Source organism: Podarcis raffonei, chromosome 4 (assembly GCF_027172205.1).
Source record: "Podarcis raffonei isolate rPodRaf1 chromosome 4, rPodRaf1.pri, whole genome shotgun sequence".
Lineage (NCBI taxonomy): Eukaryota > Metazoa > Chordata > Lepidosauria > Squamata > Lacertidae > Podarcis > Podarcis raffonei.
In genome coordinates this window covers 16,472,230-16,490,459 of record NC_070605.1, presented here as the reverse complement: position 1 = coordinate 16,490,459, position 18,230 = coordinate 16,472,230, and the positions used below count along the sequence as shown (strand labels likewise).

Here is an 18,230-nt window from a genome sequence, read left to right as displayed (position 1 = left end):
AACATAGGCTGGTGTTGGAGGCTCCCCATCACTTGTTAAACACTTTAAAACTACGAGATAAATGTCTCTGTATGTGAGACAAACTGCATCCAACTCAGAGGTAGTTTTTTGTTCTTTTTTTGTAATGAAAGGGGTGGAGAATCTAAAGACTTTTAAGGAAGGGAAGGGAATGTAGGGGTCATAAATCATACAATTGTAGTCTTGGAAAGGACCCCAAGGGTCATCTAGTCCAACATTCTGCAATGCAGGAATCTTTTGCTGAAAGTTGATCCCAGAACCCGGAGATTAAGAATCTCATGAGCTATAAAGAGCATATGTTTTCTTACCTATAGAACGGCCTGCCAGGTAATCCAAGGGGATCGATAAATGCTCTTTCCAGCAACATCAGCTGATCGTTCCAAGATCTCACTGCGATAGGGCTGCAAATCAGACCACAGGGACAAAAAAAAAAATCATCAAAGCTGCTCCAACAGAGTCATTCGGCGCTGCCCTTTGGGAGCCAACACAAAAGCCGATATTCTCAAATGCACACAGGTCTATTCAACAGCTTCTTGGAAGTTGAGCCCTGGACTTTCCTAGCTAGACCCTCCCAGTCCACTGAGGGGACATCTCTCTTTAGCATGCATTTATCAGCAGACCTCAGCCTGAAGAATTCTGCCCCTGGACAGAACAGGCCAGGTGTCTAATAATTCTAGGCGACTTACTTATTGATGTCCAGTAGTTGAGATCTCTTGTGAAAGTCACTGGCAGATTCTGAAAACTTCCTCACTGCATCAAGGAGAGAACCTGGGACAGCAAAGAGGGGGGAAAGCTCATCATTGGATTTTGTGAATCTTGTCTTTTTAGGAGTCCCACTTTGCAACCTTCCTCTGGAGATTTTCCAAGGTCCCTCTATGAGTCTTTGCTGCAAGATCCCTGCATTGCAGCAAGGCAAAGGTGGGCAGAAGGTTTACCTGGTAGATCCTTGGGTGATTTCGCAGTGGTCAGCAATGGACTTTGACCACGGCAATAAACAAAATTACTTTCCCCATCTAAATCAGGCTGCTGAAATAAAGTAAAGTAACCAGGGCGTGTGAAAGGACTGCAAGTTCAGTTCAGTTAGGGTAATGAAAACAAATCCCTAGGCTCAGAGTGTGCTCAGTGCCACCCGGTTCATTAATTCTGCTCAGAGATCTGCAGTGGGTGCTGATTTGTTTCCGGGACAAGTACAAAATGTTACTATTAGCATGTAAGGACCATAACAGCTTGGGACCATTTGGACGGCAGGATGTCCTTACCCCATCCATGTTCTCTGAACCCCTTTGATCTGTGGAACTGGCACAGTTACAGATGCACCCCATACACTGTTCTGCACTTGGAAGAAATCCCTCTGTGACAACACTTTGGAACTCCCTGCCTATTGATATCTGAGGGGGGTTTTCTTGTACACTTTTGGGTGCCTGTTTAAAAACGTTTTATTTAGGCAAGCCTATCCAGTCATGCAGACTACTGGCAGGTGTTTTAACCTTTTTGCTCAGTGTTGATTTTAATTATTTTTGTATGTTTTCAACAGCCTTTTTAAAAATGTTTTTTATTTATCATTTTAATTGTTTGTGCCCCCCCAATCTGCTTAGATGATGATGATGATGATGATGATGATGATATATTATTATTTATACCCTGCCCATCTGGCTGGGTTTCCCCAGCCACTCTTAGAGGTCTTTTTTTTTATAAGATATTTATTGAAATTTTCCACTTTAATACATTAAAAAATCAAAAAAGAAAAAACAAAAAAAGTTAAAAACACATAAAGTTTACAATCCTTATTTTTCTATAACATATTTCCCTGACCTCCCCACACCTCCCCTTCTTATATTCCAATTCAAATTGTTAGTTCAACAAGTTCTTATCCCCAATTTTTGACCTTTTTCTATTTAGTTCATTTTAAAAAAGCCAATTTTACCTTATAAACATCAATATTTATATATCAATACTCATTCTTAAAACCTCTTTCTAAAGTCGACCCAAATGCCCTTCCACGACTTCCCCAATTTTCATACGAATAGCAAAACAGAGTAAAAGCAAAAACAGATTGTAATTATGCACCCTTTGGATCCCCAAACTCCACCCCCCCTTTCCCGGTTTCAATCCCCAACAAATGTCCATCAGTCTTAATCTACTATCAGCCTAGAGATCTCACATCCGAGGCTCTTAATTCTCTCTCAATTCCTCTCTGCCGGTTTTTTTGATAGTCCTTAATATTAAACACCAGATCTCGGAGAAGCTCTAGCCGAATGGGATCCATGTTTCTTCCAGCCAGACCTCCATACTCACTCTTAGAGGTCTTATTACAATCAAGTTAGTATACGAATGTTGTTAAATGAGAAAATAAAATAAAATTCTAACGGAATGTCTTTAGCCTCTTGGGGTTCTGGTAGGAGGAAAACACGGATAGCCAACATGATGAATAATGTGGTTTGCTACGGGTTTTGTTGGGCTCCACCTTCCATCATCCCTGACCATCCATTGGTCCATGCTGGCCGGAACCGATGGGATATGTAGTCCCCAACATCTAGTTGTTAGCTATCCCTGGAACAAATGACCTCCAAGATTGTTTCCAACCCTGCTGTTCTCTGATTCTTGTCTTATGCCTGGTAGCACATACCTAACGACACGTTGTACGTCACCAGGGCTTCCTGGTGTTTCAGGGTCATGTTGTGAATGACGTTCACGTAACTGCTGAGTGCCTTGGCGTAATCCCGGCAGTCGAAAGGAAGGACGACGGAATCGGCCAGTTCAAACACCATTCCTCCACGCACCTGAGCCACAACAAGGTGGTTCTTAAAAGTGGGGTCATAAAACTGTTCCACGATCTCGTAGGTCTCGTAGACGCTGTGATAAACAGGGTAGCTGTCGTATTTGTCCACCCTCTGAAAAGTAAGAAGTGGGCACATTCAGAGTGCATTTTCACATCTCATTGGTTTTTATGTGCTGCCAAAAAAACCTTACAACAGGCTTCCTCGACCTCGGCCCTCCAGATGTTTTGAGACTACAATTCCCATCATCCCTGACCACTGGTCCTGCTAGCTAGGGATCATGGGAGTTTTAGGTCAAAAACATCTGGAGGGCCGAGGTTGAGGAAGCCTGCCCTATGAGCTGGGTTGGGTGAAATGTGTAGCCACCCAAACTTTGCAAACTCTTGGCAGCCACTGCCACATCAGCTGCCTGCTCACTCATGGCAGGATCACGAGGTGCTGTGGTGGGAGATAGATCAAGCCCCATGCTGGCCAGCACTGGCTGTGAGATCAGCTCAGCATCCAGGGGATATGGGTCAGCTCAGCCTTGCCTCACTGTCAGGGACTGGACATCAGAGGAGGAAAGTTGGAGACCGCCTCCCCCTTTTCCTGAACCTTCCCAAGAAGAGGAGGACAGTATAGATTTAAAACAGTGGCTTGAGGAGGGTCACAGCTCAGAGATAGAAGAGGGGCAAAGCTGGGAAATAATGGCACCACGCCAAGCCCGGAAGTACCGGAACAGGTTACATCCGGGTTTTGGTGCTCATGCATGCGCAGAAGCACTAAATCACACTTTGCGCATGCACAGAAGTGCCGAATCGTGACCAGCACGTGCACAGACGCGGTGCTGTGGGTTGCGAACACTGCAGGTTGCGAACATGCCTCCTGCACGGATCACATTCACAACCTGAGCGTCCACTGTATATATATAAAAAAAATAAAAAATTGTCCAGTAGCACCTTAGAGACCAACTAAGTTTGTTCTTGATATAAGCTATTGTGTGCATGCACACTTCTTCAGATACATGCACATGAAAGCTTATACCAAGAGTCGCTAATCGCACTCGATATAACCATATTGGTACTGACATTTATGACTCTGATTAATAAAATAAAGAAAGAGGGCATGTGGGAGTCATAAAGCCATAGCAGAGGCTTGTAATATTGCAGGGTGCCCCCTGACCTCGGCTGACCAGCACTCTGAGCTTTACAATGTATTGGAATGTATTGATCTTAAATGGAGTTGTGTTTCCTCTGGGCAGTGATGACCTTATATGGTGATGTGTGTAATAAAAGCCTAGACCGAATGAGGTAACGTGAGACATTGGCAAACGGCCATGCGGCTGGAGAGAACAAAGGAGAATAAATCGGAGGAGAGCAGAGAAAGGAGCTGCTCTTATCCATCATGAAAATATAGCTGGCTTTCTGTGTCATTTTTCTATGCTGTGCGCCATTTAATGACGGCTGGACTCCGTCAGGTTAGTTACATTCTTAAGAATGTAAGAACACCCCTGCTGGGTCAGGTCAATGGCCCACCTAGTCCAGCATCCTGTTTCCACAGTGGCCAACCAGAAACCCACAAGCAGGATTTGACCCCAAGGGCGCTTTTCTCTCCTGTCCTTTGCAGCAACTGGCTTAACTCTCTGGCCGAGCCGAGCTGAGCCAGGGATTGGCTGATTGAGCCAAAGATGCAATGAATCCTAAACTGCTCATCCTGACACATCTTGTCATAGGATCTCCTCCTTAGTGTAGCCTTTATAGATTTGGGAGGAGGACAGAGACAAAAGCAGAATAGCTTTCCTCTACGTGTCAGTGGTTTTGAATTATGGTGCTGGAGGAGACTCTGGAGAGTCTCATGAACTGCAAGAAGATCAAACAGATCCATTCTGAAGGAAATCAGCCCTGAGTGCTCACTGGAAGGACAGATCCTGAAGCTGAGGCTCCAATACTTTGGCCACCTCATGAGAAGAGAAAACTGCCTGGAAAAGACCCTGATGTTGGGAAGATGGAGGGCACAAGGAGAAGGGGACGACAGAGGACGAGATGGTTGGACAGTGTTCTCAAAGCTACCAGCATGAGTTTGACCAAACTGCGGGAGGCAGTGGAAGACAGGAGTGCCTGGCGTCCATGGGGTCACAAAGAGTCAGTCACGACTAAACAACTAAACAACGAAACAACAACAACCTGTCAGTGGCTTCCGCCCTGTGAATCTGAATGAGTGCCAGCCTCCATTGGTCTTAAATAATCTTTGGAGTCTGTTTTAGTCTTACAGAACTCCACAGCCTTTCGCTTCCAGTGAATTTTGCCAGGTTAACTTGGCGTCTACAATAAATCTGCAGTGCCTGGAGACCAGGGATGCCAGCTTGAATAAAATATTGAGGGAGGGGGGCACGTAATCACTCACAAGATGCACACTATTCAAATGGCAGTGCTCACCAGCCCCTCAAATATTTTACCAGGGGGGCTGAAGGGACCTCGGCCCCTAGGAATTGGCTCCTATGCTGGAGACAGACAGGCAGGTTGTGAATCCACAGTGCTGACCAGAGAGGGAATGACGGCTGGGAGGAGTACAGAGAGATGAAATGTCATGTCAATGAAAAAAAAAAAGAGAGAGATGAAATGTCATGGTGCATCTGCAGCAGCACAACCGGACGCCTTCATCTGCCCCAGCTGCAACAAAACATGTCTCTCCCGTATCCCTCTCTCCAGCCACAGCACGCGCTGCAAGCTTCCAACAGTTTGACTTCACCCCCAAAAGGCGAACTCCTCCATCGTCTTCCCAGATATACATATGCCAACAACAATAAATCACAGTGAGCTTTTAAAGGGATTTATATCCAGGACTTCCGGGGTGGCGCCATCGGCAATGGCGGACTCCCTCTGAACCGGAGGGACCAGCTCCGCGCGAAACGGGTCTTTTCCGCTACGGCGAAGCGGGGACCCTTTCAAAAATCACAGGCGGATGAAGCCTGTGACCATGGGACTCGGCGGGCACCTTTAGCGCCCCCCCAACCCGTAAAGGAACCCACTAACGGGCTCCGGAGCGAAGAGGGGGAAGTGGCGCGGTGCTGTGAGTCTACTGCTTTTTCCGTGGAGCGAAGCCGCATAGCCGTTGCGGGAGAGTGCTGCCTTTTTCCTGGGACAATTTGGCATCTAAAGAATCACCCGTGAGTACTTAAAACTTGAACAATTGGACTTTAAATAAGGATTGGCCAGCAGAGAGGAATTGGACTTAAAATTTACTTCAATTTGGTACTGAAACGGGAAGGTCTAAACAGGAAGTCAGCCTTCCGTTTCTTTGTAGCCAGAATAAAGCAACGTAACTAGAGCATAGAAATTCACCTTTAAAGGACTGGCTTTCATCATTTAAAATCGTGGAACCCCCCTTCGGCAGCAGGAGAAGAAGGGGGACATTTTTTTTTAATTGTTTAAACCTGCAGAAGTGAGTTTAAAGTAAAGTAACTTTCCACCGTCCTGATCCTGGAGCGGAGTGTCAGGACTGACGTTTGAAGCTCATTGACCAGAGACAAATGTTTCTGACAGATAGTTAAAAGAAAAGTAACATAGTGACTCCATTGTTTCCTTTCGCATTTTAAAGGAACAAATATTGACTGAATATTTTAAAAAAGAAACTTTGTTGCTATTGTTCTTAAAAGAAAGAATAAACAAGTTGTCCCCCTAGAGGGAGACTGTGAAATTGTAACCAACTTCAGGAGCTTGCAGCTGTTACAGATTACAATCGTGGGAAAGGACTGGTGACCTTGCAGGACAATGTTTTCAGAAGCTCTGTTGGGTGCTTTCTGTAAAATAAATGCCCTATTGGATCAGCTAAGCCAGAAGACTGACTTGATGACTAATGCGACCAGAAATTTTGAACAGGCAGTAGGAAACTACATGGAGCCTACCCAGGAACTAAAACAGGAGTGTGACATGACAGCACAGATGAGAGAAGAGGATATTGCTGAATTTTGGGTGTCAGAAATGGAGGGAGCTGCGGCCCTGCAGGATCATGAGCCTTTGGATTTGATAAATGAATTTGGAAAAAACCAGGCTTGGAAAGATAAAGTTAAGTTTGGTTTGGAAATGGGGGGTTGGAATGACCCTCCCATGCCGGGATGTGTGGACTTTCTGAGTCTGGTAATGGGCTGTCAGATGTTTGGAGCTGTGGGGGATTTTAATTTTGGAGGGAATTTGAAACAGGTGTTTAAATATCACATGGAGTTTAGTCTGGACTATGGAAATGGGGCTGATCTGTTGAAAAGGGTAAAAAATATTATTAAGCTGGAGTTCCTACGAGTGGAAGGAAAATATGAAGAAGAGCCGCGGAAGGGACATGGAAGAGACTTGAGGGCCTCGGATATAAGGACACCAGGTTAATGCGCTAGATAAATGGGACAAAAAGGACTGACAAAATCTGGAACCAGGAGGAAGGGACGCTGGATGAAGATTGGATTGTCTTACTTTTCTTTTTTTATCATTAGGACTGTTTTAAAATAATTGATGAATGTTAGAAAAATGTTGAAATGGAACTACTTGGTTCTAGTAAAAATGTTTAAAGAATTAGGTTAATGGTATGGTTATGAGAAGTCGGTCAAAATAAGATATAAGTTTTAAGTTTCAAGGTTTGCTATAAGACAAGATGAAAATAGATTAAGATAATGTAAGGACAAAATATTATGAATTATGGATAGGATTTGCTGTGATAATTATTAACCAGGATACAAGAAAGGGGAGGAGGAGGAGGTCAAAGAAAGAAGGTAATGAAAGTTAAAAATTTGAGAAGGATGGATGTATTTTTTTCTTCTTATTTTTCTGTTTTGTCTTTTTTCTGTTTTTTCTTTTGTATAATTTTAAAAAATCTTTAATAAACATTTTATTAAATAAATAAATAAATAAATAAATAAATAAATAAAGGGATTTATATCCAAATCCCCCAGGATGCTTATTTCAAGATGCTGTGGAAGTAACAGAACAGGCTTACCCAGTTTTTCGTGTATCGAGCTCTTCCAGAAGCGATGCCCAACCTCTGGAAAAAGACTTCAAAATCATTGCCAGAGCCCAGCTTGTTAATCCTTTTGTGAAATGGGGAAAAAAAAAAAAGACAGGAGAGAGGGCAAACTGGGTAAACATTGCCATAAAACTGTTGTTTTCAAAGCAACACACTGTACACACTGCTCTTTTTTAGGGGTTATTGTCTAGCTTTCATTGTAACACATTGCTCTTTTTTTTCTAATTTTATGTTATGCTTTTAAAATTCTGCTATTGTCTCTGCCTCCCAAAGGCTTGCATGGCTGTTTGTTGCAGCAGCAGCCCTGGCTATAAGCTCCCCAGGTGAACGGTGCCTCTGGGGCTGGCCAGGGGGTGCTTCCCAGGCTTCTGTGAGGCAGTGTGAAGAAGCACCTCTCTTTGAGGCAGGGGGGGGGCAGATCAGGGACCAGAGGCGTCAGCTGTGACTGCCCAAAAGACTCCCAAGGAGAGGGGAAAAGAGAGGAGGCTGAGGGAACACTCCACAAGGGAGGGTGACTTAGAAGTAGTAATAAATACTACTGCAAATAATAATAATAATAATAATAATAATAATAATAATAATACTCCGTCCATCTGGCTGGGTTGCCACTTAGAGACTCTTTACATAGTAAAGAGTTAAAAGTATCTGAAGAAGTGCGCATGCACACAAAAGCTCACACCAATAACTAACTTAGTTGGTCTCGAAGGTGCTACTGGAAGGAATTTTTTTATTTTGTTTTACATAAAGGTAAAGGTAAAGGGACCCCTGACCATTAGGTCCGGTTGTGGCCGACTCTGGGGTTGCGGCGCTCATCTCGTTTAATTGGCCAAACCAGAGAACCACAGCACTGCACAGAAACGCTGTTCACCTTCCCACCAGAGTGGTACCTATTTATCTACTTGCAATTTTGACGTGCTTTCGAACTGCTAGGTTGGCAGGAACAGGGACTGAGCAATGGGAGCTCACCCCGTCGCGGGGATTCAAACCGCCGACCTTCTGATCGGCAAGTCCTAGGCTCTGTGGTTTAACCCACAGTGCCACCCGCGTCCCAATTTGTTTTACATAGTAAGTGACTAATCAATTGAAAGCATAGTAACAAATGCATAACCCTTCTTTCCTCCAAACAGCTCACAGTGGTGTACTTGGCTCTCTCTGTTCTCATTTCATCCTCGCAACAACCCAGTGAGGTAGTCTGACTGGTCCAACAACACTAGTGAGGTTACATGGCCAGGCAGGGATTTGAACCCTAGTGTCCCAGCTCCTAGTCCTATACTCTAACCACTACACCACACTGTCTCTCTAGGGAGATCCAGTGAAGGCCAACGAGGCACAGCTGTCCCACTTCTGCCCTGCTTGTTTTGCACTTTGGTCCTTGTGACATAACAGGTAAATGAAGAAACCCCACTTCTGGAGGGAACCACGGTTGTTTCCTCCGCCATCCCCTCTCCATCCCAAGCCCCCTGGAATTTACCTGGGCACACCTTCCTGCTCCGTTGAGGGGTTTTTCTCATGCCAGCTTTCATAAAGAGATCTGCCTTCAAAGCCTTCATCGGGGCTTGGTATCTATTAAAACATAGTAAGTTTTGCAAACGTGAAAACGAAAGCGATGGGCAACAAACAAGCTGCCCTCTTCCTATTGCATGGGAAACAAGAGACAGGAAGCAGAAAGAACCTCCTCCCCCCCCCATCAGTTTTATTGCTTGCCGTCCCCCACCCCATTCCCAAAGCACCACAGAGCAGGTAGTGATATAAAAGAACAGAAATGCAATCACAAAACAGTAATTTGAAAAACAACCACCACATTAAGGTAAAGGTAAAGGTACCCCTGCCCGTTCGGGCCAGTCTTGCCAGACTCTAGTTGTGCGCTCATCTCACTCTATAGGCCGGGAGCCAGCGTTGTCCGCAGACACTTCCGGGTCACGTGGCCAGCGTGACAAGCTGCATCTGGCGAGCCAGCGCAGCACACGGAACGCCGTTTACCTTCCCGCTGGTAAGCGGTCCCTATTTATCTACTTGCACCCGGGGGTGCTTTCGAACTGCTAGGTTGGCAGGCGCTGGGACCGAACGACGGGAGCACACCCCGCCGCGGGGATTCGAACCGCCGACCATGCGATCGGCAAGTCCTAGGCGCTGAGGTTTTACCCACAGCGCCACCCGCGTCCCTAACCACCACATTAGCACCTGCCAATCAAAGACAGAACAGCAACAAAGTCGGAGACAACAATGGCTGTATCTCAAAGCAAATAAAAAAGTTTTCAGATTGCACTGTTAGAGGCCAGGTGGGTTTTTTTGCCCAGCTGGGAGTTCCATAAATGTGTCCGTTCATTCATTTCCTAAAATTTATACACCGCTTGATTGTAAGTACAGTGGTAATAAATAATAAATTATTATTAATATTATAAATCTATGATGTTTCTTCTTAGAGTTCATTTCCCCCCTTCCTCTTCTTTTATTTTACCTCTTTAGTCAGATTATATACCAGGCTATACATCAGTGGGGTGCAGTCAACTCGAAGGGTGTAGTTGCCTGAAAGAGAAGTAATATCAATTAATTGCAGTTGTATCATGCCTTTCCTCCGGGGAGGTCAAGCTCTCCTCCCCATTTTATCCTGTGAGGTAGGTTGGGCGGAGAGGCAGTGACTCAATCAAAGTTGCCCAGCAATCTTCACAGCTGGGTGGGGATTAGAACCCTGGTCTCCTGGATCATAGCCCGTCAGCCTAACCACTATGCCACACGGGTAGTTGCCACTCTACTGTCTTTTAGATAGCTCAGTTGGTAGAGCACGAGACTCTGGATCTTAGGGACGTGGGTTTGAGCCCCACGTTGGGCAAGGGGCTCCTGCATTGCAGAAGGTTGGACTGGAAGAATCTTCCAACTCTATGATTCTATTCCATGACTATTAAATGGGGCCTGAATATGAAAATCATGAAGTTGTTTTAAAGGTCTATATGCACATTTGTATATAGACCTTTAAAACAACTTCATGATTTTCATATTCAGGCCCCATTTAATAGTCATGGAATAGAATCATAGAGGTGGAAAATTCATATGCACATTTGTCCAGTAGTGATGTATGGAAGTGAGAGCTGGACCATAAAGAAGGCTGATCGCCAAAGAATGGATGCTTTTGAATTATGGTGCTGGAGGAGACTCTTGAGAGTCCCATGGACTGCAAGAAGATCAAACCGATCCATTCTGAAGGAAATCAGCCCTGAGTGCTCACTGGAAGGACAGATCCTGAAGCTGAGGCTCCAGTACCTTGGCCACCTCATGAGAAGAGAAGACTCCCTGGAAAATACCCTGATGTTGGGAAAGATTGAGGGCACAAGGAGAAGGGGACGACAGAGGATGAGATGGTTGGACAGTGGTCTTGAAGCTACCAGCATGAGTTTGCCCAAACTGCGGGAGGCAGTGGAAGACAGGAGTGCCTGGCGTGCTCTGGTCCATGGGGTCATGAAGAGTTGGACACGACTAAACGACTAAACAACAACATGCGCATTTGTGCAACCAGTGGCAGAGCATGCACCAAACTCCACTAATGGAAGGCTCTTTAATCCAAGGGACAGCTTCCATAAACAGAAGGGAAAGGAGGGGATTCTAGCTGTCAACTTCTCCCTTTTCTTGCGAGGAATTCTATTCGGAATAAGGGAATTTCCCTTTAAAAAAGGAAATGTTGACAGCTATGTATCTGCAATCCCTGCACCCCCTTAATCTGTTCCATAGAGTTGGGGGCCATTTGGAACTGTGGGAGGCAACAGAAATTTAAGACCTTTTTTTCCCCAATCCCAGAAGCCTCCACTAGCCTCCAAAGAGCAGAGGATACAACCCATCTTTTTAAATTTCTAGTTTGAGTTTCTTTTTTCTTCTTCAATTTTTTAAAATTAATTTTCCACATTTATAACAGAAATTACCGTACATACAAAACACATAAAAAAGAGAAACACATTACAATACTAAAGAAAAACAAGAAAAACACTTATTACTTCTAAGACCTAATTTAACTTTCATTGTTTATTGACTTCCTCAAATCCTCCCTAACTGAATTTCATTGTATCACATTGTAACAGTTCTCCAAAATCATATTTCTAATAAAATTAACTGCTTCAATTCACTATCTTCTTCTCTTTTGAGTTTCACTGCATGATGTTGTATTTTCTGATGCACACTGGCCTGAATGCTTTATTGGGTGGTATTCAACTAAGTTTTATTCAGATCAAACCCAGGACTCAGCTACATTAGCAAAGATACAGCGATTTGAATGCACTATAAAAATGTAACACCTGATGGCGCCAGAGAGCAGGAAATTTTAAAACGCGACTTTCCATAGAGATTTCTTCCTTTTGTCATAACAATCTAGTCTTTGACTTATTTACCCCGGTTTCCCCCCTGTGTCTAGATCCACCCCCAATGAACTTAATGGACCAAATATTCATTTTAGTGGAGGAACAGAAGTGCAAATGAGGTCGCTGTTGCATCACATTACACCCACTGGTGCGAATGAAATTTAGCATGACGTGGTGGTATATTGATTTTTTAAAAAATCCACAGTTCCCCAACCCAAGGATTACATGTTTATGAAGTTTAACCACAAAAGACAACTCAGTGACCACAGCCTTCTCATTCTCTATTAAAACTTGCATATATTTTACCTTCTATGGAGGAATCAGCATTGATATAGGCCACGCCACGCTCCTGCAGTATTTTGACATTTTCCTACAATGGAAATGAAGAAAATGTTTGTTCATGTTCATGCCTAAAACATTTCTCCATGGTGAAAATGATGGACAGATGAAATTAGCTAAAATGTACAAAACAAATAATAAATGCTAGAAATGTAAGGGAAAAGAAGGTACTTTTTACCATATGTGGTGGGAATGTAAGAAAGTAAAAGACTTCTGGGAAATGATTTATAATGAGATTTTTAAAATGTTGAAATATACATTTGTAAAAAAACAAGAAGCCCTTTTACTAGGTATAGTAGGTACAGAGATTCACAAGCATGATTAAAAATTGTTTATATATGTGACAACTGCAGCAAGAATAGTATTAGCCCAATTTCCTCAGCATTTTCCTTATCACAAAAAAATCTGATCTTTTTAGGACGTGCGTTTATTGTACAAGAGTTCCAAATCGGCTGTAACTATGCAGTCTGAACTGGGCACTACAGTGGTACCTTGCTTCTCAAACTTAATCCATTCCAGAAGTCTGTTCCAAAACCAAAGCGTTCCAAAACCAAGGCGCGCTTTCCCATAGAAAGTAATGCAAAACAGATTGATCCGTTCCAGACTTTTAAAAACAACCCATAAAACAGCGATTTAACATGAATTTTTCTATCTAACGAGACCATTGATCCATAAAATGAAAGCAATAAACACTGTAGCCACACAATCAATCAATCAATCAATCAATCAGTAGCTGAACTGGGTTCCACACAGTCAGAAAAACAAAACAAAAAGAGCTGCAAAAAAGCAAAATAAATAGCAATGACCGCTCCCCGCTTAAAACGGGGGGCGCCCTTTGCGTGGACGCGTGCAGCCCCTAGATCTGGAGCGGCTCCAACAGCATAGGCTTGGCTTTGCCTTCCCTCAGGTGGGATACCTGGAGGTCTCCGCCTACCTCAGTCAGTTGTCCAATCCCACCTGGGGGAAGCGTTGCCAAGGAGACCAGGCCAGGTAGGGGAGGGATTACCTGCCCACACAATAGAGGGAGGATCTTACCTGGGAATCCTCACTTGGCTCCAGAGCTTCTCCCACCCTACCCACCCTCAGTTAGTGTCTTATTTTGCAGGTTAACTTTTCTTCACAGGTTTTGCAGGTTAACTTTTCTTCACAGGTATGCGGGCGCTGCTACGTTAAGGTCGCTGTTAAAGGGCTGGAAAGGAATTTCCCTGCATTGGCAGGTTTCGCCTTTCCCGTAGCAAAACGTCACAACTTTGGCGGTATCAGGCCTTGGGCGGAATCCTTTTGTCCATCTTCCTCTTTGCGGCGGCGATACCAGGGTTCCCCTTAAAGGGGTTTTCTGAAGGGAGGCTTTGACCATACGCCAAAAGGTCGTCATTGCTCTCCCCTGCGGCGTCGGCGTTACGGGGGCGGCTATCTCTGCTTGAACATATGTTCTCCAGAGCCGGCCCATCCCCCCCCACACACACACTGGATAACCCTGATGCTCCCTAGGTCCCCAGCTGGGGACTGGGGAGGGAGAACGCCCAATGCCTGAGCCAAGGTCTATACCCACATTTGAAATTTAATAAAGTTGTGGCCAATTTAATCCCATAGCACGTTGTCTTGAGTCGTTATTCCACATGACGGGGGGACCGCGCGGGATCTGGGGACTCCGCCTGTCCACGCAAAAACAGACAGACCTCAGCATAACACTCAATACAGAAGTGTGGCACTCAAAACAGAAGCATAACACTCCAAACGGAGCATGTTCGGCTTCTGGAAAAAGTTCGCAAACCGCAACACTTACTTCCGGGTTTGCAGTGTTTGGGTTCCAAGTTGTTTGAGTACCAAGGCATTTGAGAAGCAAGGTACCACTGTATGTGAATGGATCCTAGTCAGAGACAGCGACCACCTGGAAGTGTAGTTCCTATTGATTTACCTCAGCCCACTCCGTAGATCCTATCAAGCCAAACTCCTCAGCATCCCAGCTGGCAAATATCACCGTTCTCCTAGGTCTCCATCCTGCAGTTGAGATATTGAGAGCATCATTACGAACACAATATATTTGTTTATTAAAAACCATTTCTAAACCACTTAGCATTTCAAAAACCTCCTCAGCAGCGCATGACACGCGAGATATAAAAACCACTATTGATTTAAAACAAAAATACAAATGGAAACCATAAAACAAAGGCAAATAAAATAAAACTAAAATAAAAGCACCTAAAACAGAAATTCAGGGGATTCATACATGAAACACAGGGTCCTGTCTTGTGGGTCAGGGGTGGCCTAGGCAAAAGGAGAAGGCTTTACAAGACGTCTGGAGCAATGAACGATTGCTGTGTCGTGTACGGCAGGGGGAAGACATTCTGAAAGGGCATTCCACAGTATAGGGCCAGCAGCAAAAAAAAAAGGCCATTCTTGGGGTTCACTGCGATGTGAGATTCTGTAGGGTGCGATGCCATGAATATAATTTCCCTGGAAATGATCTCACACCATAGCTGTCAACTTTTCCCTTTTCTTGCGAGGAATCCTATTTGGAATAAGGGAATTTCCCTTAAAAAAAGGGAAAAGGTTGACAGCTATGCCAGGTCTATACAGGGGCAAGTGGTCTTTCAAGTCACCTGGTCCTGAGTTCTTAAGAAAATTATATGTTAACTAGAAGACCTTGGCAGCTGATCAAAAGCCAGGAAAAACTTGGCACAGGTGCAATATGTGTGTGTCTACGTCAGGGGTCAGCAAACTTTTTCAGCAGGGGGCTGGTTCACTGTCCCTCTGACCTTGTGGGGGGCTGGACTATATATATATATTTTGGGGGGGATGAATGAATCCCTATGCCCCACAAATAACCCAGAGACACATTTTAAATAAAAGGGCACATTCTACTCATGTAAAAACACGCTGATTCCCGGGCCGTCCGCGGGCCGGATTTAGAAGGCGACTGGGCCAGATCCGGCCCCCAGGCCTTAGTTTGCCTACCCATGGTCTAGGTGTTTTAGACAACAGTCTGGCCATTGCATTCTGCGCCAGCTCTCTCTCTCTCTCTCTCTCTCTCTCTCTCTCTCTCTCTCTCTCTCTCTCACACACACACACACACACACACACAGCTCATCAGAGGATGAAGCTAGTGGTGAAAATAACCTTGAGGCCTTTTTCTGAGTGGGATCAGGGCCAGAATTTAACAAGAGGGACCTGCAAGAGTATGTTTCAATGTATGCTCCTTGATTTGTTGTAAGAGGGAATCCCATTCAGGGTTGCGCGTCTACCAACCGTGCCTTCATCCAGGATACTACAAGCTGCAAGGACTTCAAGCAGAGCTTTCCACCATCACATCCCGTTTTGGGTTTGCATGTTTTCCTCTCCAACTGACAGTCAGCGTTCTGTGGCTACTGAATGGGCTCAGTTTCAGAGGGCTAAGGCATATTTTTTTTTTTGAGGGGAAGTTTTGCCCTTCTGAAGTTCCTTTTGCAGATTTTTTGTACTACTGCCAATCTCAGGTTCCCTCAGGCATGTTTATTCCTCCTCCTCCTATTATTATTATTATTATTATTATTATTATTATTATTATTATTATTCTGTCATATAACCGCAGGTTTCAGGGCAGTTCACAGGATAAAATCAGAATATAAAACCACAAAATACATAATCAAAACAACAACAACAACAACCCAATAACCTCCCCCCAAACCATTATAAAAAGGCCATGTTGTCAGTGTCCCATTTTGGCTACATTCCTATCAGCACTCACAACCTGAGCTTGCTATCGACTGGAGTGATTTGTATCATGCTTCTTTACCCATTAAGATGCCGTATTCTTCTGCAAAATGTTATTCACACCAAATCTAGCAAGTCCTTTGCAGTTCTGACTTGGTCGTTTAACAACAACAACAAGCCATTGTTCCTTAAAGCCTCTCCATCATCAATAAAACAATTCAAAGGCAAGACATTTGCATGCCCTGTTCTTTTCTGCTTGTCAGTCCTTGTGGCTGCTTAAATCCCATTGATTTCAATCAGACCTGAGCAATCTCAGTGCATGCAGGATTGCCGCTGTTACAGGAAATAATGAAAAAAGACTGAAACCCTCTAAATTGCAAGGATTTTTGCTTCAATTTTTGTTTCGTTTTGGATTTTAGGAAGCTTCCTTATACCAAAGCAGACCATTGCTCCATCTACCCCAGCATTGTCTGCACTGACTGGCAGCAGCTCTGCGGGATTTTAGGCAGGAGTATCTCCCAGCCCTACCTAGAGATGCTGGGATTTGAACCCAGGACCTTCTGCTCTGCTGCTGAGCAGTGGCCTTTCCTTGCAAAGGTTCTGCATGTTGCTACATAACATTGCATATTAGACAGATCAAAAGACACACACAATATAGTAATAAAAATAAAAATAAAAAATCTGTACCCAAAATCACATCCCCAAGATAGCCCAAACCAGAATAAATTATGTCTAAATAGGAGAAATCGCCCTAATGCGTTCTATTGTTATCAGTTATTCAGGTTGCAGAATTCAGGTCGTCCCCCTCCCAGAGCGCAGAATTTGAACTGCTGTCCTACAGAACTCATTTTACAAAGTGACAAACTAATAAACAGAAAAAACTATTTTGCTACACAGTGTTTACACCAGGGGGTGGCAGGGAAGATGTAGATCATACAAGGATAAAATGAGGAACCCTTCCCCCAACCTTACATTAGACGCCCAATCTTTACTATCCCAGATGAAGAATCATATATGCAAAACATCCCAGTGTACGGATTATAGGGTCCAAAAGGTGATTGGCTGCATGGCTGAATGTCTTGCATCCCACCCATACCAGTATTTTGCACCTGGATCCAGGAGCTCCCACGACCATGGCTGCCCATGAATGTCAGTAATTCGTTCTTCCATTGCTGGGTCACATTATTCCATGTTTACATTCCATACTGCTGCAAGTGTGGGAATGGAACTCAGACTAGAGAACTTCTGTTCTTTGTCCTTTTTGTTCTCTGCTCTCCGACAGAGAAGACGTGTCTGAGAGATGCCGTTCACACCAGCCATGTTTTGTTGTTTTAATTTGCTATAAAGAATAAAATCGTGATGACACATTCCTTCACCGTCTGGCTACTTGCAGAACTCTGCTAAAGCGTGCACACAACTCCACTGGATGTGTGTCGCAGTGTCGTCCGTACAGGGGACGTACGGAAAATGCTATGTGTTTAAGTTTTTTCCTGCTTCCCCTTCATAGACGACAGGTTATGGGCCCAGGCTCCTCCGGCATTTCGGCACAGCTACTCACCTTCAGTAGCAAGTAAAGCTCTGTTGGGTGAAGTACAATTGCCTCTGGTCTATTTTTTTGGAAACTCTGCTACATGTTTGAGTTTTTTCCTGCTCCCCTTCATGCACAGCAACCAAGCCCCTTCATGGGGAATTTTGTGGGTGCTTGGGCACCCAGGGAATTGGCACCTATGACTGGGCTGGACTCAAGTACCAAGTTCTGCTAGTAGAAGCCTAGGCTTTCCCCTCCATCTCCTCCTCCCTGTGCACCCCTCAAAAAAGCTCAGGGTAGTGGGTGGAAGAGCCCGCAGAACAGCACAGAGGAAGAGGAGATGTTGGATGGATGGATGGATGGATGGATGGATCCCCGAACCGACAGATTTTTAGGTTCTGCATTCTTCTTGCCTCACCTTGCTGTTTCAGCTTTCCAAAGTTTCGGACAATCTCGTGAACGACAGCCGCTCCGCTCTGCGGGTCAATCCCACCAAAGACCCAAGAGTCTCGGTGGCCACCTAGAATAACGTACCTGTCTGGATCA

The 18,230-nt window shown here is 44.5% G+C and overlaps 1 protein-coding gene across 4 annotated transcripts in view; it reads right to left on the bottom strand.

Moving 5' to 3' along the window:
• The window catches only part of LOC128412531 (glutamate carboxypeptidase 2-like), a 49,269-nt gene that overhangs the window by 1,953 nt on the left and 29,086 nt on the right, over window positions 1-18,230 (bottom strand). For all 4 annotated transcript variants that reach the window (XM_053385564.1, XM_053385567.1, XM_053385565.1 and 1 more), the window contains 9 exons: window positions 18,103-18,222; window positions 14,382-14,464; window positions 12,431-12,494; window positions 10,240-10,307; window positions 9,253-9,344; window positions 7,755-7,845; window positions 2,645-2,909; window positions 705-786; window positions 327-419 (listed from right to left, as the gene is read on the bottom strand). In XM_053385564.1, the coding sequence (XP_053241539.1) occupies window positions 327-419; window positions 705-786; window positions 2,645-2,909; window positions 7,755-7,845; window positions 9,253-9,344; window positions 10,240-10,307; window positions 12,431-12,494; window positions 14,382-14,464; window positions 18,103-18,222 (958 nt within the window). The remainder of the gene's footprint in view (window positions 1-326; window positions 420-704; window positions 787-2,644; window positions 2,910-7,754; window positions 7,846-9,252; window positions 9,345-10,239; window positions 10,308-12,430; window positions 12,495-14,381; window positions 14,465-18,102; window positions 18,223-18,230) is intronic.